Source organism: Balaenoptera acutorostrata, chromosome 6, assembly GCF_949987535.1.
Source record: "Balaenoptera acutorostrata chromosome 6, mBalAcu1.1, whole genome shotgun sequence".
In the NCBI taxonomy this organism is placed as follows: Eukaryota; Metazoa; Chordata; class Mammalia; order Artiodactyla; family Balaenopteridae; genus Balaenoptera; species Balaenoptera acutorostrata.
In genome coordinates this window covers 30895403-30918233 of record NC_080069.1, presented here as the reverse complement: position 1 = coordinate 30918233, position 22831 = coordinate 30895403, and the positions used below count along the sequence as shown (strand labels likewise).

General features: G+C 42.6%; 1 protein-coding gene across 6 annotated transcripts in view; it reads right to left on the bottom strand.

Moving 5' to 3' along the window:
• Positions 1 to 22831, bottom strand: part of MFSD14B (major facilitator superfamily domain containing 14B) — a 463050-nt gene that overhangs the window by 145630 nt on the left and 294589 nt on the right. The window contains exon 1 of one of the 6 annotated variants that reach the window (XM_057548341.1): positions 18266 to 18380. The exons of the other annotated variants lie outside the window; for them this stretch is intronic. Coding sequence (XP_057404324.1) covers positions 18266 to 18268 — 3 coding nt within the window. The 5' untranslated portion in view covers positions 18269 to 18380. Of the gene's footprint in view, positions 1 to 18265; positions 18381 to 22831 lie in introns of those variants that run through there. 6 annotated transcript variants of the gene reach the window in all.

Genomic DNA, 22831 nt, shown 5'->3' with positions numbered 1-22831 from the left:
GAAAAACTAAAAGCTGTCCGTCTAATATCAGGAAGAATGCAAGAATGTCCACACTTACCACTTCTATTCAACATAGCACTGGAAGACGGAGGAATTAGGCAAGAAAAAGAAATAAAATGCATCCAAATCAGAAAGGAAGAAGTAAAATTACCTCTGTTTGCAGATGACATGATCATACATGTAGAAAATCCTAAAGATTCAACAACAACAGCAATAAAAACTGTTAGAGGGGCTTCCCTGGTGGTGCAGTGGTTGAGAATCTGCCTGCCAATGTAGGGGACACAGGTTCGAGCCCTGGTCTGGGAAGATCCCACATGCCACGGAGCAAATGGGCCCATGAGCCACAGCTACTGAGCCTGCGCGTCTGGAGCCTATGTTCTGCAGCAAGAGGCCGCAATAGTGAGAGGCCCATGCACCGCGATGAAGAGTGGCCCCCGCTCGCCGCAACTAGAGAAAGCCCTCGCACAGAAACAAAGACCCAACACACCCAAAAATAAATAAATAAATAAATAAATAAATAAATAAATAAATAAATAAATAAATTAAAAAAACCCAAAAAACTGTTAGAACTCATAAGTGAGTTTAGTAAAGTTGCAGGATATAAAATCAGCATATAGAAGTCATTATACAAAAGGAATGACCTACCCAAAAAAGGAAATTAAGAAAACAAACCCATTCTTAATTTCATTACAAAGAATAAAATACTTCGGAATAAATTTAGCCAAAGGGGTGAAAGATCTCTACATTGAAAAGTATAAAAAATGGATGAGGAAAATTAAAGATGACACTGATAATATGCAAAGACATCCCATGTTCATGAACTGGAGGATTTACTATCATTAAAATATCCATACTACCCAAAGTGATCCACAGATTCAATGCAATCCCTATTAAAATCCCAATGGGGGACTTCCCTGGTGGTGCAGTGGTTAAGAATCCACCTGCCAATGCAGGGGACATGGGTTGGAGCCCTGGTCCGGGAAGATCCCACATGCTGTGGAGCAACTAAGTCCACACGCCACAACTACTGAGCCTGTGCTCTACAGCCTGTGAGCCACAACTCCTGAAGCCCGCGCACCTAGAGACCGTGCTCTGCAATGAGAGAAGCAACTGCAATGAGAAGCCCATGCACCACAACAGAGTAGCCCCCACTCGCCTCAACCAGAGAAAGCCCATGCTCAGCAACAAAGACCCAACGCAGCCAAAAATAAATAAATAAATAAAATAAATTTATTTTTAAAAATGGGCAAAGGACTTGAATAGACATTTCTCCAAAGGAGGCATATAAATGGCCAACAGATGTATGAAAAGGTGCTCAACATCACTAACTGTCAGAGAAATGCAAGTCAAACCACAATGAGATATCACCTCACACCTGTTACAATGGCGATTATCAAAAAGACAAAAGATAACAAGTGTTGATGAGGATGTGGAGAAAAGGGAACCCTCGTGCATTTTTGTTGGGTATGTAAATTGATACAGCCACTTAGGAAAACAGTATTGAAGTTCCTCAAAACATTAAAAATACAACTACCTTATGACTCAGCAATCCCACTTCTGGGTATACAGCAAAAGGAAATGAAACCAGTATCGTGAAGAGACATGTGCATTTCCATGTTTACTTTTCACAGTAGCCAAGATATTGGATCAACTGAAGTGTCTGTAGATTCATGAATGGATAAATAGAGTGTGGTATATAAACAGGCATATCTCGTTTTATTGTGCTTTGCAGATACTACGTTGTCTACAGGTTGAAGGTTTGTGGCAATCCTGCATTAAGTCCATTGGTGCCATTTTCCCAATTAGCATTACTTTAAAATTAAGGTATGTACATTGGTTTTTTAGACATAATGTTATCGCACATTAACACACTATAATATAGTATACACATAAGTTTTATATGCATGGGTAAACCAAAAACTTCATGTGGCTTGTTTTGTTGCAATATTTGCTTTATTTTGGTGGTCTGGAACCAAACCTGCAATATCTCCAAGGTATGCCTGTATACGATGGAATATTATTCAGCCTTTAAAATGAAGGAAATGCTGCTATTTGTGACAACATGGATGAACCTGAAAGAGATTATGCTGAGTGAAATAAGCCAGATACAGAAAGACAGCAACAAACACTTCATGATGCTACTTTTATGTGGAATCTGAAATAGTCATAGATGTGGGGTGCAGAACAGTGGTTGACAGTAGATGAGGGGATGGGAAAATTGGCAGGTATTGATCACGAGGTACAAAGTTTCAGTTAGGCAAGGTGAATAATTTCTGGAAATCTAGTGTACAACAATGTGCATATAGTTAACAATGCTGTATTGTGTACTTGTAATTTGCTAAGAGGCTAGATCTGAAGTGTTCTCACCATAAAGAAAGAAAAAAGAAAATGGTAATTATATGAGGTGATGGATACGTGAATTGGCTTGATTGTGGCAATTATTTCAAAAATGTATATGTATATCAAAACATCAAGTTGTATATCTTAAATATATATTTTTATTTCTCTATTATACCTCATTAAAGATGGGAAGAAGAAAGAAATGAGGTAATGATACATACTACAATATGGGTGAACCTTGAAAATTATGCTATGTGAAAGAAGCCAGACATAAATGGTCACATACTGTATAATTTACACTTATATGAAATATCCAAATAGATATATCTATAGAGACAGAAAGCAGATTGGTGACTGCCCAGGGGTTAGGTAGAAGAAAGCATGGGTAGGTCTTCCCTTTAAAGCGATAAAAATATTTTTGAACCACATAGAAGTAAGGGTTGCACAACACGGTGAATGTACTAAATGCTATTGAATCGTGCGAGTTAAAACGGTTAATTTTATCTCAGTAAAAAGTAAAACTTCTCTCCAAGTTACGTTTAGTTAATTTACTGTGTCCTGACAAGTTTTAATATGAATCATATCGTTAAGAAGAAACAGCCTCAATTCACACCAAATAAACATTCAGTTTAACGAGGTATCTGTTTTCTAATGGTTTTTTTTAATGTCCTAACTTTAGCATACTACCCCATCCCTATTGTTGTGGTAGAGAAAATGGCATGAACCAGAGGTGGAAACCTAAATCAGACCTTAGAACTCTAACTGAATTTTTGAGACAATGCAACGGGGCGGGGGGCGGGGGGGGGGGGGTATGTGTGTTTGCTTCAACATGTTTGTACCTACAATTTCTTATCTTGTTCTACCTGAGTTTTTAAAATCTTTAATTCATTTATCTTAAAATATGTAAATGGTTTATAAAAAGCAAGTAAATATCTATGTATGGCTAGAAAAGACATAATTTAATGATGAGCTTTCTTTATTAGTCATATTTTATACTGTTAGAAGAATGAGGCTATCAACTGAATTCTGTCCCCCCAAAATTCATATATTCAAGCTCTAACAAAGTGATGGTATTTGGAGATGAGGCCTTTGGCAGGTAATTAGATTAAATGATGGCATGAGGATTAGGCTCTATTAGTGCCCCTGTAAGAGGAAACCAGAGAGTTTTTTCTGTCTCTCTCCACCATGTGAGGACACAGTGAAAAGACAGTTGTCTGCAAGCCAGGAAGAGAGCCCTCACCAGGCACTGAATTGGCCAACACCGTGATCTTAGACTTCCAAGCCTCTAGAACTGTGAGTTGTTAAAGTCACCAAGCCTATAGTATTATGTTATGGCAGCTTAAGCTATAAGAGTACTAAATGGAAGAGACATGGAGGAACCCTAAACACATATTGCTAAATGAAAGAGGCCAAACTGAAATGGATACATACTGTATGATTTCAGCTATATGACATCCTGGAAAAGGTAGGGCACTTAAACTATTCTGTATGATACTGTAATGGTCAATGCTTGTCATACATTCGTCAAAACCCATAGGATATACAACAGAGTAAACTGTAATGTAAACTATGGATATTAGTTAATAGTAATGTATGAACATTGGCTCATCTATTGTAAAAAATGCCCCACACTAATGCAAGACGTTAATAATAGGGGAAACTTTGGTTTGGGGAATAGATGTGAGGGGGTGTATGGGAACTCTATACTCTGCTCAAATTCTCTTTAAACTTAAAACTACTCTAAATATAGTCTACCAATTTATTTAAACAAAATAAATCTAATTGCCTCATCATATTGTGAGGTTATTACGATCTTACATTTTTTTCTATTTGACCACTTCTTTAATGTTCATTTCTATCTTCTTCTATTCTTGTAAAAAATATATCAAATTTTTTGTACTATTTCACCCCCTAGCCTATTATCTTTTTAGTTATATGTCTTTCACAAACTTTCATTGGAAACTACATTAGATCTCCTTGACTTATTACACTCTATGCCCATTACTATTTTCACCCTCTCCCTAGTAATGCTTGAACCTTGGCTATGACCCATTGTCACCTCTGGACAAATAGTTTCTGCTCTATTTTCTGTCTTCTGTCCTGGGCCACTTCTATCTACCATCACTACACAAAGAACTGACTTCACAGATTCTATATGCCAGTGTGTAAGACTTGCAGTGTTTTAAGAAGTATCCCAACTTCATGATGATGATTTGGGGTCATTAACAAAGCACTCGGGATCATACATATTATTTTAAGGTAGTTTTATAGGACAACGCACATTGGTATTTTCCTCCTATTAACAGACTAGGAAATTGTGTGTTGATCTGCAGTTATTTTGATTAAGAAAGCAGGATATGAACTCTGCTTCTTTGCTGGGGTACTTGGCACTGCTCCTTCTCTTGCTGGGACATATTTTGCACCTTTACAGCCTGACATCTAGGCGTCCTGATCAGACTAATGTTTGGCTTTATTGGATACGCTGACCAGTCTGATTGATATTCTGGTACATACAGGTTACTTGGTCATGGTTGCTCACCTCTGAACCTCAGCTTCATCACCTGCAAAGTGCAACTAATAGCACATCCGCTTTGTGGGGTTTTTATGGATTTGGCAAGCGTCATAGTGCCTGGCACGTTCTAGAGACTCAGGTGATGCAGTAATTACTCAAATTTGCATTTTCAGTGGATCCTTCCCACCTGGAGAAAGTGACTCACAGCCTTGGGGGAGGAAGGACAAACAGCAAGGGCAGCATGGGCCAAGGGAAGGAGGTGAGAACTGACAATGCAGGGGGGCCTCATGTTGGTATCACCAGCGGGCCCAGAGTGAGCCAGGATGTGGGGAGAGACTGGCCGGTCAGTAAGACCAGGCCAAGAAGGGCCGTGTGAGGGGGCTTAGATTTTACCTTGTGGTAGAGGCCATCCAAAGGAGAAAGTGGAAATTGGGTAGGTATAGACTTCTCCCTTAGGAATTGTCCTCGGGGTCTGTTTATCTCCTGGCAGGGTCTGTTCAATGAGTTGGCCCCTCCCGCACATTCTAGAGAGGACTGGCCATGTCTGACCTTCTGGAGATACAGCCCTGACCTCCTGGTCACCTCACTGAGGAGAGGGCTCATGGGGGAATCAGCCTCACTCTGCATCTGTCCACCAGTCCTGCACCCTGGACTCCAGGACCACTCACTTGCAAGAGACACATCCAGCTGCCAGAGGAAGTGACATTTCCTGACTCATCTGGCTAAGAATGAGCAGAGTATTGCTGACCATTCCAGGGGAGTAGCTGCCACAGAAGATCAGGATGGGTCCAAGCCATAGAAGATCAGAAGGAACAAAGGTCAGTCCACGTGGGAGTTCACATGGGCGCCTCACAGTCACCAACATGCCCTCGGGTTTCCCTTCCAGCCCAACACACACTCCACCTGCCCACAGTCGCCTGTGCCACCATCACACAGCCCCACAGAGCTCCAAACATCCTCAAACACACACACTCCCTACCTATAAGCAGATGCCTGTGTGCCCAGAACCCGCCTGCTCCAGTATACATGCACTACAAACCCCAATACAATCACAGCCACAGTCTTGAATACAAAAACACACCCCCAACGGCCCCCGATAATCAAACACCTAAATCCTCATATCCCACAAAAATCCACCCAACCCCATATAACCCCCCAATGCAAACACACAAACCCTTCAACAATAGCCAAATACATTCAAACCAAACTCACATACTTCGTAATATAAGACACAAACCCCCAAATCCAAATATAACACATACAGTCCCCCCACAGCTGTGAACATCCACATATGTACAATGCCTCAGAAGCTGAGACAAACACAAAATACCATCAGAGAGAAACAATGTTTCCAACCTTCTCCTAAATACTCCCCCCACAACACATGATGAACTCACACCCCCAATACAAACATACACCCATCTCCCTCTTGAGATACTATAAACAGCCTCTGTCACATCCCCTGATTATACACACAGAGCTAGCAACCCCAATTTACACTGACAACCCCAGTCTCTGCAAATTCCTCCACACCAAAAATACACTCCCTAAACTCTTACCCTACAGGATGAGCATATGTATAACCCCTATACTCTGAATACACACAGATCCAACACACAAAACATTAAAATGCATACCCCTACCTCTTCTCAAATGCCTGCACACAGAGCCTCAAAACACCCAGAACCAGCCCCACCACCCAGCCGCACAATGCTACACCAACCGTACACTCATAAAGGCACTCAGGCCCCTCATCTCTCCCTAGATCACACATACACAGTCTCTACACAGCTTTACTATTACCCCAAAGCATCCTATACCCCAAACATACATCCATGAGTTCCCCACACAGCCCTAACCCATGACAGAGGCAGCTCTACCAGGGGCATCATGGCACCCCGAGCGGGCAAATGCCACTGAGGTAAGTGCCTCCTATGTTGCTGCAATTCTTGCTGCTGTTGCAAATCATCCCTTGACCCCACCGAGGCTGACTGGGACACCCTAAACAGGAAGTGGCAGCATATGAGTCAGGGAAGAGGAAAACTCCCTTCCAGGTATTCCCTGTCACCATCCATTGCACCAAAACATCGGATGACCAGCATGAACAAGAAACAGAGACATGTAACTATACCCTGATACAAATGCAAATTTTTCTAGAAAAAATTTCTCCAAGGGAAGGGGGAGAACTGTGTTCCCCCTAATTATAAAGCCATGCTGTTACAATTCAAAGAAACGTCAGATACAGTACAACAGGCATTGGACTGCATCCATGTTGTAGCTAGATATGAAAAAGATAATTTTTCTGAAGCCCCAAATCTCGCTTGCCAGTAAAGGCACATGGGCCCCGCTGCCCCATCGGCCAGGAACCCAACAGAGGACCCTTAAGGGATAGAGGGACTTCTGGGACCCTTATTGGTCTCTACCAAGGGGTGGTGCTTTCACACAGCTCCATCCTTCATGACATGACTAACAGACCTCCCTGTATTGGCAGCTCTGGAGATCGGGGTCCCTAATGACGTAACCTTGGGACAGCCCAAGCACAAGTTAGAAATTTTTGCTCAGGCATTACAGGCTCTTCAGCAGACTGGAGTGACGGGCAGCTGTAACCTCTCCGAATCCTGTACCCTGACCTCTGCCAAGGCCTCTGCCTTAGGGACCTGGCAGATCCCTGGAGCGTGGCCCTCCTCTGGGACAACTGCCCATATACTTCTCTAATTAACCTTGGGACACACATAAAAAACTTTTCTCATGGCTCTCATTGACAACTGGAGCTCAAATTACAGTGCTTCCTGGGAAACCCTCCAATTATAAGCAAGGGCCACACGTTAGATTACAACGCATAATAGTCAGGGGAGTAGAAAGCATTCAACTTCCATTGAATGTCACTACTGAAACAATCTTTATTAAAAATCTTTTAGTGGTGGTAGCCCCTTTGGCCCTACCCTTTCCCGTTACAGCTATGGATGCCTTGATGTACTGCAACGCCATTTGGAACAAACCCAAATTCCTGGTCTTCCTGGTGGAAGCTGAATATTGGGAGCCCATAAGACTGCCACCTAAGACAGTAAATATCTCCCAATAACATGTATGACAGGGGGCTGTGGGATTGCAGCCCAAAATTCAAAATTTATGAAAAGAAGAAGTCATTAAACACACCATTTCTCCTTTTCAATTCCCCCATTTGGCTGCTATTAAAGCCTGCTATTAATGAGTGGCGCCTTAGAAGCAACTACTGAAATATCAATGCTGATCCCCACTAAATAGACTCCCATTTCCAACATTGTCCAGTTAATTAAGGATATCCAAAGGGCTCCAGGGAATTACTTTGCTGTGACAATCTAGCTATTATGTTCTATTCAGTACCAGTTATTGAGGAGTCCCAGCTGCAGTCTACTTTTACTGCAGAAGGCACCCAGTATGTTTTGACCTGTCTGCCTACTGGCTATCTTAACAGCCCAGCTATTGCCCACAGTCTTTGCTGGTAAGACCTGGTGTCCCCTTGCACCGTCTGGCACTATACTGATGTTCTAATCCAGAGCCCCTCAGGAGATTGGTGCACGAGGCCCTAACATGGTTGGTGACCCATCTATAACATACAGGTGGGCTACTGCCCCATAGAAAATTCAAGGGCTGTCCACAACTATTAAATTTCTGGGCATTAACTGATCCTCTAAAAGCCAGGAAATTCCTCTTGCAGCAAACCTCAGCTGTTAACTATTCAGCCCCCCAACACACTATAGCAAGCCCAACTCATCTTACTTAGGTCTCTTCACACTTCGGAGGCAACAAATACCACACTTGTCCATCATTCTTAGACCCATTTATGCAGCCATGTACAAACCCTCCATATTTTACTGGCGAAGAGCTAAACAATAAGCCTTATAGCAGGCACAAAGGTCAATTAGTCAAGCCCTCCCACTGGTTCCCCCTGGCTGCTCCTTCTGGGCTGAGAATGGACTATGTGTCCTGGAGCCTTTGGACTAACACAGCTCCCCCTAGCTGCCTGTGGGCTTCTGGACCAGACGGCTGCTCTCTACACCACTACACCCCCTCAGAACCGATTTGGGAACTGGTTCGTTGGTTTTGGTCTTGGTTTTGTGTGCAATGATGCCAGAATTTGTTTGTGTCTTTTGCGTTTTGGTGTACAAAATGGGAAATACTCCATCTACCCTGAGGGAGAGCCCTTTGGGGCATATACTAGATACATGGGTGAAACATAGCCCTGAGCCTATGACTAAGAAACACATGATATACTATTGTAATAGGGTGCGGACCCAAAATATAGGATCAGAAGGGCGGTAGCCCCTGAATGGCTCACTCAATTTTTATAGGATCTCGCAGTTAGAAGTGTTTTGCAAAACAGCAAGCTGCACCGGCAGCTGTTCCAACTGCCCACCCTCCCCCCATGCCGCCATCATATTCACCACCTCCTCTTACCCCTACCCAGGGGGATCAAATAGAAGTTTCTGTGTTAACCCCCAGAGCACAGGAGCCGGATTTAGTATCACCATCTAAGACTCCACAGGCCACCCAATTTGGACCGGGAGCCACTTCCACAGCAGGGCAATTTCCCTTGTGCTGACAACCTATAAGAGGCCAGGCGACGCCCTTGGACTTGAGGCGTCGATTCTAATTTCCCCACAGGAGCCCCAGGGAACTTTGACAGTGGGGGACGAGTTGATTGTCTCTCCAAGAGATACCACTCCCCAAACCCTCCCTGTTTATCTTAAGAGGCTTGTAAATATTAAACAAAGGGGAAACAAAGTCATCCTAGGAAAAACTTGCCTGTATCTTTGAGATGCAAATGTCCTTTCTGGTCTTCTCAGGAACCCTCATCTCTGCCATCTTTTTAAAATGCATCTTTTTAAAAGAGGGTAAAGTAATTTAGAACTTGACTTATCAAGGATAAATAAAAAATCTAAGTGTCTTTTCTGTAAAAATTCAGCCATCTAGACAAGTGAGTTTGATTTTTTCCATCTCTCAGAAACCTAATTTGAATCCAACCTCTTTTTGTAAACTAATGGGTTTCACGTGGCTGTACCTGACTCCCTGCTGAAATTTGGAAATGACAACTATGACGTCTCTGTATGTTTGTGTCCTTGTATGTGTCTTTGTCTTTGGATAACATTGCTGAGATTGATTTGTGGATGAGCTCTATTTAATTGGCTTAAAGAAAATTGAGCACTTACAAGCCAAACTATTCTAAATACAAGAGAAATTGAGCTAAATGAGCTTCAGGTTCATGTGAACTGGGAAATACTCAGTATTAATTAAGACCTGGTATTAACGTTCGTTTGTTGATCTAATTAATATAGACATGCTGTTAGAGTCATCAACATTAAGTATAATACTTTTATTGTGCCTAGGTTTCATATAAGCTAAATAAAATCTTGTTATATCTATTGCAAATTTGTCAGCAAGGAAATAACTTGATGTGAAGAAACTTTTAAGGAAAGAAAATGCAAATGAAATAAGAGCTTTAGGTGAACTTTTTAAAATACTTATCTTTTAGGAAGGTCTATCTAAAATTAGTCTCTCCAGATATTTGACCACTTGAAAGTCAGAATTGTGCTAAAATAAGTGACAGAAGGTTTATGGAAAGTGGACCCTGAAAAAAAGAGTTCTGTACGTGGTCAAGATTGACTAAGTTTAAAATAAGTTTGAGTAAATAAATCTTAAAAGTAAGCTGGTGCAAAATTTGAATTTCGCTTTTCTCTCTGTTAAGAAGACAAGGTTTCTTAAGATTTTGGACTGCCTTTGATACCAGATTTTAAGTTTTTCTACCTTTTAAGAGATCTGTTCTGTACTTGCCTTTGAAATCTTTTATTGTTCCTTTGGCTAACTGAATAACTATTGTTTCACAGTGACATGTGATCCTATCTGACTGTTTGAAACCCTTTTCTTATTTTTCGGACAAAACTTCCCAAATCAAATTATAATGAAGTTCCTTTGACCTCTAGCTAACTTTGGGGTGCTTCAAAGGGCCCCTGAAACACCCCAAAGAGAGATATTAACTAATTAGGTTGACTTGGTATGTTGAATTACACGGGAAGTGTTGTCAAATAAGCAATAAATCTTCTTAGGTTATATTGTATGCCAAATGATACAGGTATTCTACAGATTATATGGAGTTCCTAAAATTTGGTATGTCCTGGTAAAATGTTACCAGTCAGAATTCTCTTTATTATCTGAAAGTGTTGCATGTCACCGCAGTAACCACGTTACTTTGTCAATTGCATCGTAATCAGATTTAAACGTGCCTTCTTAAGTCTTTCGTCATTGTACACAGTTATGGTGTCACTCTGATGCCTTTCCAAAGTGCTTCCTCTTCAAGAAGATTTATAGAAGGGACCTTTGGATAAATACAAGTTTCTGGTTTTCAAACCATAAGGGTGAACTGGGTAAGAACTTGAATAATTCTAATGGGAAACCTGATGGCTTCATAAAGCTGTTAACAAAAACGATTAGTTGCACATGACTGGGTAAACTGGTGACTATGGTTATAATTTTTATGGTTTCTATCTGAAAAATGACTGTTTTAAATCTGTGTTTTCCAGGTGTAAGCAAAACCCTCCCCTTAAACTAATTATGACTTACAGTAATTTGTTAAATTATACCCTTGTAAGCAGAATTGAAACATTTATCTTTTTCTCTCTACCTGGTTGATCCTGCCAGTAGCGTATGCCTGTCTCAAAGATTAAGCCATGCATGTCTAAGTATGCACTGCTGGTACACTGAAACAGCGGATGGCTCACTAAATCAGTTATGGTACCTCTGGTCGCTCGCCATTGCAACTGGATTACAAGTAGTTATACTGATCATTGTTCTTTGTTTCCAGATTGTTTGCTCTTTGTGTCTCCCTGCTGCACTGTGTCTTTGTTAACGTTACTAGCTGCATTACTTATATCCTGTCTATTTTATAAGATTGGTGTCTCTTACCGTACCCAGTATGTAACCAGGCCTCCAACAATACTTCTATGGCTAAACATCTTGAGGAAACAGATCACATTTATATCACATAAAATAATTGTAATAGTGTGATTCTAGGTATGGGAGGAAGCAACAAGGGAAAATGTCTCCTGGATCATAATTAGATAGAGGATCCAGAGGATCTTTAATTATCAATAGGGCCTCGTCCAAAAACTAGCACCTGGAGTGGCATATCAAGCATTCTCCCCTGACCTGGGATAAGCCTCCCAGCACCGTGGGACAAAATTTGATCCTGAAATGTCTCCCAAATATTGGTCAAAATCCTGACCAAGAGGAGAGGATCTGAGAAATGGAATATTGCCTGACACATCAGTCATTAGCGATTGCAGCCCTCCAACGTGAGCCGGTGAGCCCTGACGAAACTCAGGATATGAGAATATAGGATACGGGCCCCGGGTAGCTGAGGTACATATCCAATGAATGATTTCAGTGAGCCCAGACTCTTGCATCTTCCCATACATAGAAAACTGCTAAATTCCTTAACTTGAGACGCTGCTTCCCAGGCTTGAAGCTCTCAAAATTCCCGTCAAATAGATCATAACTCTCAACTTTTAGGCTGAGAATATTTTTTTAAGGCTACAGGTGTAAAGGAGACACTTTCCAGAGAGGAACAACAACAACAAAAAACAACGTTTGGAACACTGGCACCGATGGTGGACACTCCCGGAAAGTTCCATCTGACGAAGCAATTAGAAGGGCCGTCACCCTTTTTCCACAAGACTGTGGAATGGACATTGACAGTAGGGAATTGTAACAGGGAGGAGCCAAATCTGACTACACGTTGGATCTGTTTCTTTGACTTTAACCTTTGCCTTCCGCTGCTTTTGTTCACTAAAAGGATACTGTCTGTACATAATGGCCTGCCTCGGGGAACCCTGTTCCTCTGCCTGAATGTTAAACCAAAGTGCCTTTGTTCAGGGAAACATACGGACTCTGTCCACCTGTGGATGGCTGCAATTAAGAAGAAATTAACACATCCCCTCCCTGAGGCTGGCCATTCCAGGGGATATTCGCAAAACTTATGGCCCTTTTACTTTACCTCCTCATCTCCTCCCCATCTCTGTGCTATAAAACAAACTGGCATCCAAACCCCGATAAGACGGTTATTTTGAGACTTTAGTCCGCCATCTTCTCGGTCTGCTGGCTTTCCGAATAAAGTCATATTCCTTGCCTCAACACCTCATCTCCGATTTATTGGCCTGTCGTGCGGCAAGCACAGCAAGCTTGGACTTGGTAACATCTTTACTCAGGACACGGTGTCACAAAATGGGACATTGTTTTCTGTTTGTTTGTTTTGTTTTTGTGTTTTGTGTTTGTTTTTGTTTTGGGCTGCACCACGTGGCTTGTGGGATCTTAGTTCCTCGACCAGAGATCGAACCCACGCTCCCTGCAGTGGAAGCTTGGAGTCCTAAGCAATGGACTACCAGGGAATTCCCATGGGACACTGTTACCTTGCAGTCATGGTCCTCACCTTTGTGAGACAGAGGTAGTAGTGTAGCAGGATTGAGAACGTTGTAAAGTTTAAGATAAAGATTAGGTGGTGAAAGCAGGATTTCACAGGAAGTGAATCTAGTGATACTTGCAGTGAAATGTTGTCAATTCAGAGTTAAGAAGACTGTGGACAATGTGTGGAATTTGCAAATAAACTTCATTTTGTAGAGTCAAATCTGCCAAGGCTTCCACTAAATTTGCAGTTGTGGCTATAACCTTAAGACAACTGAGATAGGCATAAGCAACTGACTCAAGTTGCATGCTATAATAGGCAATAGGCCTATGTTTACTACCATGCTCACATAGTTCCACGGGGCCTGATTATGCCATTCATACACAAATAAAGTAAAAGGTTCTGAATAACCTAAAGTTAATCTATTAGGTAGAGATCTCTTTGCTAACTTAAAAGGGCTAATATATTTTGCCTCCAGTGGAGACCTCACCTTAAAGTTTCCGGATCAACCTGAACCTGATCATTTGGGTAACCCTAAGGCAGGCAGCTCTTGCAGTGCTTGTTTTAGCCTTGTAAAAGCCTGCTTATGTTTATCTTCCCAAGCAAAGGATTCAGGGACTAAATCTTTAATAAGTTCATAGAGTGGAAGAGGTAACAGAGAAAAATTTGGAACCCAGAGCTTGCAATAACCAGCTAAACCTAGAAATCCACAATGCTAGCACTTAGTTGTGAGTCTAGGAAGTTCCTGTATCAGCCTAATTCTCTCTGGAGATAGCTGAATTCCTTCAGTGCTTAGATTATGTCCTAGGTAATGAACAGTGTCTAGAGATAATTGTAATTTTTCCTTTGTGTTCTTTCTCAGCTAACTGTTGCAGCAAATCAATGGAATCTTTTATGCATGCCTTATGGAATCTTTACAGTAGCTGAGTACAGCAGGAGGTTATCTCCACATGGTAAAAAGGTTGATTTCTCAGGGAACTAGAGGGTACTTAAATCTTGGTGAAGTACTTGGGAGAAAAAAGAAGGGGTCCCAGTGAACCCTTGAGGCATAAAAGTGCAGGTATATTGTTGATTGTTCCAAGTAAAGGCATATAGATATTGGCTGTTGGGTCTCCGGGATGCTGAAGAAAGGTGAACAAAGGTCTCCAACAGTAAACCATTCCAAGTCAGTTGAAACTTGTGGCAGAAGGGTGGCTAGGTTTGGAACAACAGGAAAACAGGGAAGAACTATTTTTATTAACAGCTCCCAAGTCCTGGACAAATCGCCATCCTGCCAGGTTTCCAACCAGGCAAGATTGGCATGCTGCAGGGACGAGTACAGGAATGACTACCTCCCGGGAAATTAAGTCTTCTACAATAGGTGTGAGACCTTGTATGACCACAGGCTTTAATAGTTGTTGAGGAAACCTAGGGAGAGGTTTAGCTACACCTATCTGAATCTTTATAGGTTTGCATTCTTTTATTCTTCTGATGTTAACACTGTCAGAAGTAGCCCCCAAATTTGCAGGCATCTCCACCAAATTAGAGAACTTGTGCTGAACTTCCTCTTTTATGTCCAGGACAGATTGTAAGGAACATAAATAATCAGGTTCAGGTTGATCAGGAAACTTTAAGGTGAGATCTCCACTGGAGGCAAAATGTACTGACCCTTTTAAGTTAGAAAAGAGATTTCTACCGAATAGATTAACTGGGGCTATATTGCATAGCAAAAAGGAATCTTGGTTGAGATAAAAATTCTCTCTGAACTTTATTAGGTACTCCCACTATGGAAACATCCTCTTGACTCAGAGGGACCTGTTGTTCTTTGAGGGTGGGATTTAGAGTAGAAAGCACAGCTCTGGTTAGGGCTAGGGCTAGGGTGTTAAAGGGTTAGGTAATTATGTTTACAGTTAGGGTTAGGGTTTAATGTAGATTTCAAAGTAAAACATGAGAGTGGGGTTTAAAGTAGAAAGCATAGCTCCAGTATCAACTAAAATTTGGCAGTTTTTCATCAATTTTCATTCTATTTTCCTCTGGGCTGTTTAAGGTAATTGCTGGTAATAGTTTACCAGAGAACCTCTGGAGTTCTGCCAACTAGGGGAGAGGGTCAAGGGGGGGCCCTCCCTTTGAGACAGATATGAGAGCATTTGTGAAGAGTTTGCATAGCACCTTTGAGGACACCTTTTTGTCCAGTGTCCTCACTGATTACAAATGAAACATCAACTTTGGGTCATCGAATTGATCATGGACCCCTAGGAGGTTGTAATGGGGGAGGCCTAGGTGTTATTTTGTGTCTCTTGCCTTAGAGCTGTTGTAACTGTAAGGCTATGAGCTTGGTGGATTGCTGTTTGTGATCTTGCTCCAAGGTCCTTTCAAAATGCTCAGCTATAGTCAGGAGTTCAGTCAGGCCTACCGCCTCCCAGCCTATTTTCTGCCCTTTTATCAATCCACTAATCTCAGAAGATAATCCATTTACAAAGAGGGCAGTTAAAGTAGGCTGAGTGGCCTTTTTATTGCTTGCAACCCCAAATGCTGTAAAAAGAGAGCCTACAAACTGGCTCGAAAGTCTTCCACAGACTCACCCCTCTTTGGTTTGTATGAGTGAATAACAGGCCAATCATTATTAGGCCAATTAATAATAGACCAAGTGTGAGCAGGGAAGATTTTAGGAATAGCTTATAAAAGGTTAGTCGTTATTCTGCAAGCCTTTTTAGGTTGAGGATCTTGAATATCATCCTAGGGATTATGTCATTTTGCTTCCCGCGTCCATTCTGGGGCTTCCCCCAGTCCTACCAACATGTGTACAAGTGGATAAAGATCTAGCAGTTTGGGGACATAGGCCGTGACAGTGACTCTAATAAATTCTTCAAAAAATGTTGGGGGTTCCTCCCTAGGTTTAGAGAATTCTTTGACTATAGCTCTCAGTTCAGTCTTTGACCAAGGGGTAAAGGACACCTGAGGGGGCTCACCTGCAACCTCAGCTAGTTTTACTTTAAATGGCAATTGTTAAATATTCTCTTGGGAATAGAAAAGTATTTCAGACAGAAAATGAGTAAACAAGAGTACTCAGGTGAAAAAGGAAAGGGGGGGGGACAGTAGGAGTTAAATCTGCAGTCACATCCGTCCTATGGTCTTTTGTTTCAGGTACCTTTTGTCTCTTTAATTTTTCATTAGCTTTTTGTTCTAAGTCTCTAAACGAAGCTATTTTGGAATCTTGAAACCTTCTGTAAACTTTTACATACCAATTAAAGCAGGCATCTCATTCTCCCTGTCCAATTTGGGAACCCTTGCTCTCTAGTGTTTTCCTTAAATGAACAATCTTGTCTAACTGGAACATTCCCCACAATGACCACTGTAATTCTAGATCAATATTAGTATAATTTTGCCATCTTTCTAAATATCTACAGCCTCCAGGACCATAGTTCTCAAATATAAAATAAGCAGGTGTGCCAAAAGCTGGCATTCTCAACTCTTTGGTGATAAAGGATCTCATTTCCTTAGCTAGCCTTTGTCAACCCAAAAGAACACACAAAAGAACTGCGCCTTAATATATCAGCAGTAACAAAGAGATGTTACTATGTCCTGGCCAAAACAAGGCCTGGTATGCACCACCACCAATTCCCAGGGATCCCTGGACTGAGGAAAAAGATCCAACCAGCAAATCCCAAGGAGTGGGGACTGCAAACTGATGCCTAACAAAATGGAGAACTATAGCCGCCACCAACAGTTCCAAGCATGGAAACTGAGGGCTGATGCCAAACAGATGGGGACGTGCAGACTACACTGCCAGCAGTGCCCAATGTGGAGTCGAGGGAACAAAATTAGGGGCTAGGGTTTACCACTCAAAAATATACTGGCAATAACCAAGAGATGTTACTGTGTCCTGGGAATTTCCCTCTGAAAGGCTAGGGGTTTGGCCTCAGGGAGAATCCTCTACCAGCCAAACTGACCTGCCCTGTAAAGGAAAGCCAGTTAGATTGCGAGCACAAACTCAATCAAAGAGAATGGAGCTCAAACCAAGAGGAGCTTACCAACAACCTTCAGGAATGGCAAGAAAGACAGTGAACTCAAAGGAGTTGTGGGCACCACACCTGTTTCTCCTTGTCCCAAATGTTATCAGAAATTTGCTTCAGATCCCATCACTGCCACCAATATATTTATCTCTTTCTTTTTAAAAAGATAAGCAATTAATCATAAAATCATCCTGGTAGCAGGAGGAATCATAAGAGTGGATTTTAGAAAAGTGCACATACATATTTTTATACAGAACATTTCTGGAGGGATACATATTCAACTGTTAGTGGCCACCTCTGAATGCCACCAATGTATTAAAAAACAAGATTTAACTGAGTAAATTTGAAGATTTACTTTGAATTTTGAATAAATTGGCTTTATTAAACGATTCATGAATCAGGCAGCATCTCATCTGACAGAAAGGGAGATACTTCAACGGGTTACACAACATGGAAGGCTTTTTGTTTTTTGGCCACGCCACATGGCATGTGGAAATCTTAGTTCCCCGACCAGGGATCGAACCCATGCCCCGTGCATTGGAGGAGCAGAGTCTTAGCCCCTGGACCACCAGGGAAGTCCCAGAAGGCTTTTAAAGTAAAGAGGGTGGGACAAGGAAAGAAAGTCATCATCAAGGGAAAAAATGAAAGTTCACTGGAGGAAAGTGAAACTTCAGGTGACAATGGCTTCTCATTGGCTGAACTGTGGAATTTTCTATTAGCTCTTTCTATTTTCTATTTCTTGTTGCTGGCCAGGAAGGAAGTCTTCACTCCTCCAGCTGGGGTAGTAAAGTGGTTGCGCTTCCTGTTTGGGGTCAGTAAATGACCTCTTCCTCTTGGGGTAATTGATGATGAGTGACACGGCATGAGAGCTCCCTCTACGGGCCTTCCAGACTCCAATTCTAGTTGAGGTTTCCTTTTGTTAACACTCACAGCATGTTTTATTGGCAGGAGGATTCACAATGAGGGAGAAAAGGCCACAAGACTCACCATAAAGAAGGCTCAGAAATTCCTGGGTGGGTCCAAGGGAGGCAGAAGGTGGCTGTGGGGTCAGCTGGTGGCCACAATGATCACGTGGTTCCATCTGATGGGTTTGCAGCTCGATGTGGAATAGTGAATAAAAGGGTCAGTTCATCCTATCAGAGAAACATGAAACTGAGATAGGCTTCCCACTGCTGGAAGCATCATGAGCCTTCAGAAAAGAACAGAGAACATGTCTAAAGGGTTTGGGAACATCAGAGTCATATCTCCTCAGAGTGGGACTCCCCAGGCTCTCCAGGTCTCAGTCCCCAACTCTCCCTCAGGGACAAAGCCTCCCCACCTCTGTCCTTGTCAGCTCACTGATCCCTAGAGGTCCTGCCTATCCCTGAGGACTTAGATTTCCACGGAGACAGGTTGGTTGAGACCTAGTGATACAGTTGACCAGCCTGAAACGCAACAGTTCCCACCACCCTGGGGCAGTTGGGCTCAGGGACACGTGGCTCTGGACCCCATGTGGAGGGTGTCCTTGCACGTCAGCTGTGCCCCAGAAGAGCCAGTAACCCCTGTAGCTGTCCAACTGATTCTCAGGGTATTTTCCTGGGAGAGCCCTTGGTCATCTGACCTCCTATCCAGGAAGCCCCGTGACTTTCTGACTGCTGCCTGTCACGCCAACAACACACCTGTGAAGGTTCTGCTCTGCATGGCCATCTGTCCACCAGGCCCCCCCTTCTAGGGACCCAGATGCTAGGACCACACAAATGCTGAAGGAGTGTCCACCTGCCTAAGGTACAGACACCCTTGTATCCATCTGCATGATTTCTACTGGGAATCAACAACATTTATGGGGATTCTTTGGCCCTAAAGAACAGACCAACCTGATAGGAGCAATGCAATGATTCACAATTACCAGGGTCAATGCACATATACAGGGGCCCATAGCCCCAGATGCCCCACTCACAATTCACATGGGTGTCCCATACGTACCCACCGATGCCCAAATATTCTTGCTTCATACATACATACATCCAAACACGCACAACAGTGGTGTGCTGGTAAGTGCTAAAAAACTCTCTGAGAAAGGTGGGAAAGACTTCACTTATGCTATCTACATGGTATAAATATTCCCAGCATGACCAATTGCAAGCTACCCACTTGCCATCACTGAACACAGAGCTGGGAAGAGATATGCACCATTGACTATCCCAAGATAGTATGAACCAGTTCCAGCACATCCCATACCTTTTCCTATGAATTTGTGCACACAATCCACTTACACCCCAAGTAGAACCCTCAACCCCCACCACAGATATATAACCAAAAGGATACCACATATACATATGTGTTTGTACATATACATATATATATATATCCTGAACACACACGTACATTTCTACCCTCACCCTGAATAAATACACAAACAGACCACCTCTTACTACCTAAATTTTTACAGACGAAACCTTACTCACCCTGAATATTCACATTCCACTCTCACAACTATATATACACACACAACATGGGCCTGAAAACAAACATGTGCAACCAATATGCCATCCAGATGTACACACTGAGTACCTAAACACACAGGCTCACCAAGTACACAACTGTCTCATGGGCAACCCAAAAAAGACCCATATGCAGTTCCACAGCCCTAAAATACATATACTCCAGGATTCCTGCATACACACATAACCTACACCGTCTACTGGTTTCCAAACACACAAACCAAACTCTCACATCCCCCAGAATACATACCCCAGAAGCCCCAGGAACTCAAAAACACACACAGCCACAAATAACCTATACTTATTAAATACAGCTGACCCTTGAACAGCTTGGGGGTTAGGGCGCCAACCCTCCATGCAGTGGTTCTGCATCCATGGATCGTGTAGTAGTCCTGTAGTATGTACTGGAAAAAAAAATCCACTATAAGTGGACCCGTGTGGTTCAAACGTGTGTTGTTCAAGGGTCAACTGTACATATAAGTCCACCTCACTAATACTGAGAACACACATACAAGCAACACCACTAAATTCTTCAGGCATTACATTTTGAAATAGACACAAAGAGGACTCTAAGCCTCCTGATATACTCACAAATCAAAAACACACACACCCACAAACTACTCATGACTATACACCCCAAATGCTCAGACACACTCAAAACAGAAAAACACCGACAACCTCTGCAGTCTTACTAATATACATACACAATTCTCACACACCTATGGACACACACATGCAAATATTCCCAAGCCCTGAACATACAGATCCCCTCCCAAACACTATACATTATGCTACCTCTCCAAAATACAAGCTCCCCACCACTACCCCAACATATAAACTGTATATGTGTGTGGGGGTGTTTATATATATATATATATTTCTACCCTCACCCTGAATATATAGATAGACCACCTCTTACTCCTACCAAACACATGTATAAACACCCTAGCATTCTCCAAAGAAATACACTTTGAATACTCCTAACAACTCCATACCTTATGAACAAACTTTGATAATGCATGAACCTGATGACGGACACACACACAGATTAGAATACACAAGTAAGATACATGCAAGTATCTCCAGCAAACCATTTATGAAACAACTTCCGTATATCAAATTATCCCTAGCTATTAGGAGCCAGCTCACACATATGCAAATACTAACAAATACCCGTATCACATATTTCTAATATATAGAAATGCAATTGTCCAACTTCCCTGTAGAAACATAGAACCCCACCTCTTTATCAGATACACATATACTCACTTCCCAAAATACATACGCTTAAGAGGCTCCTACTGAAAATTACAAATGCACAGCCTCAGCAAATATTCCTCCAAGTGGCCATGCCCCTTGAATACACACACAAACTCATTTAACACATAACTCTCCACAAGTCCCAAATGCAACCACAATTACCCAGAACACTACAAATATGCAATAATATCACCCTATATGCCCTTTGTTCCAAATACACATACAGTACCACACTACTGGCATATACATAACCCCACATTCCCAACCTCTCACACAGAATTAACTCTGCCATCTTGCAGAATACAGAATCATACAAACACAACATACCTACATATACAACATCCACCAGTCCCAGAAAATAGTCACAGACTTGCCCTCTACACATCCAAATATACATAGACAGCTCCTGAAAATGCACACACACAAACGCCCCATAACCATACAACATGCCCTGAATACACAAATGATCATCCTACATTCCCCAAATATACAAAATAAACAGACTGTACACCCAAAGTAATATACACCACTACTTACCCCCCACCGTAGGCCCCGCAATCACTGAACCCTTCATGCAGCCGGCTCCCCAGTGGTGCCAATAACCCTGGGGTAAACCCCTCACAGGACTCCAGCTCTATGGGGGCGTGAATCCACATTGTGGGGAGTCTCCTTACATGGACAAGGGCACAAATAACCCACAGGGTGAACAACAGCGCAGAGCGGTGACACCTGAGGGGTGAAAAGTCCCCGTACCCCTTACCTCAGGGTTCCTGGAATTGACTCCAGAGGCTGCCATGACAGGCCCCGCCCCCGCCGGACAGCCGTTGGGGCCCCAACCTCCGCGCTCGCGCATGCGCTCCTGTCTTCTGGAGCCGAGCCAACTGCCCCAACAGCCGCCAGGAGCTGTTGGAGGACGGCGGTCCGCGTGCCTGAGAGCCCCGCCCCAGTGGGCGTGCGCAGGCGTGCGCGCGCTGGGCACGCGGGGATCTGTTCCAGGAGGTCTCTGCAGGAGAGGAGAGAAATGCAGGGTCGGGCACGCTACGCAGCATCTCTGGCGACGCTCCTCGCCGGGAACCTTCGTGACAGTGTCTTCTTAAAACCAGCTCTTGTGAGATGTGCACTCGTGATTTTTCTATTGCACACGTGAAACCCATGCACTTAGCTACAAAGAGTTCTGGAGAGCTCCGCTCTAAGCACAGTAGCCTCAAATTGGGGCAAGTGCTTTCATGCCCTTTGGACTGCAGTTCCTTGGTTCTTGTTTATGCCTTTCAAAAAACAGTAGGTCCTTTTTCCTAGCAAGCCTGAAGTTTCCGCTAAAGAACAATTCTAGCAAAGAATTCAGACCTGGGAAACACTCTTAAGATACTGTCTCCTGACTCCGTTCCTAGAGTTTTTCCAAACGCATTTACTCTACTAGAATATTTTTTCTCAGTGTATTTAATACATGGAGGTTTTTCAATAAATGTTGATTCACAGGTGTTTCCTTTGTATGGTTTTTTGTTTTTGTTTTTAAAATAACTTTGAGAGAGAGTGGACAATCTGGGCCAATTTCAACACAGCAGGTAGTATGGGAACAATTTTCCTTTCCCTCCCTCCTTTTTTGTAGTATCTTGCAGACTTTCAGTTGGCATTAAAAACAACAACAACAAAAATAGTAGCAGGATCAACTTACTGACCTGACTTTGTAATACTTCCCAAAGAAACTTCAATCATCAGATCCTCTTTCTGGTCAATTGCAAGATTAGAGCATTTCTCACTCAACAGGATGCCTCTGAAGACCCCTCACGTCTAACAGCACTAAGCGCCTCCAAGT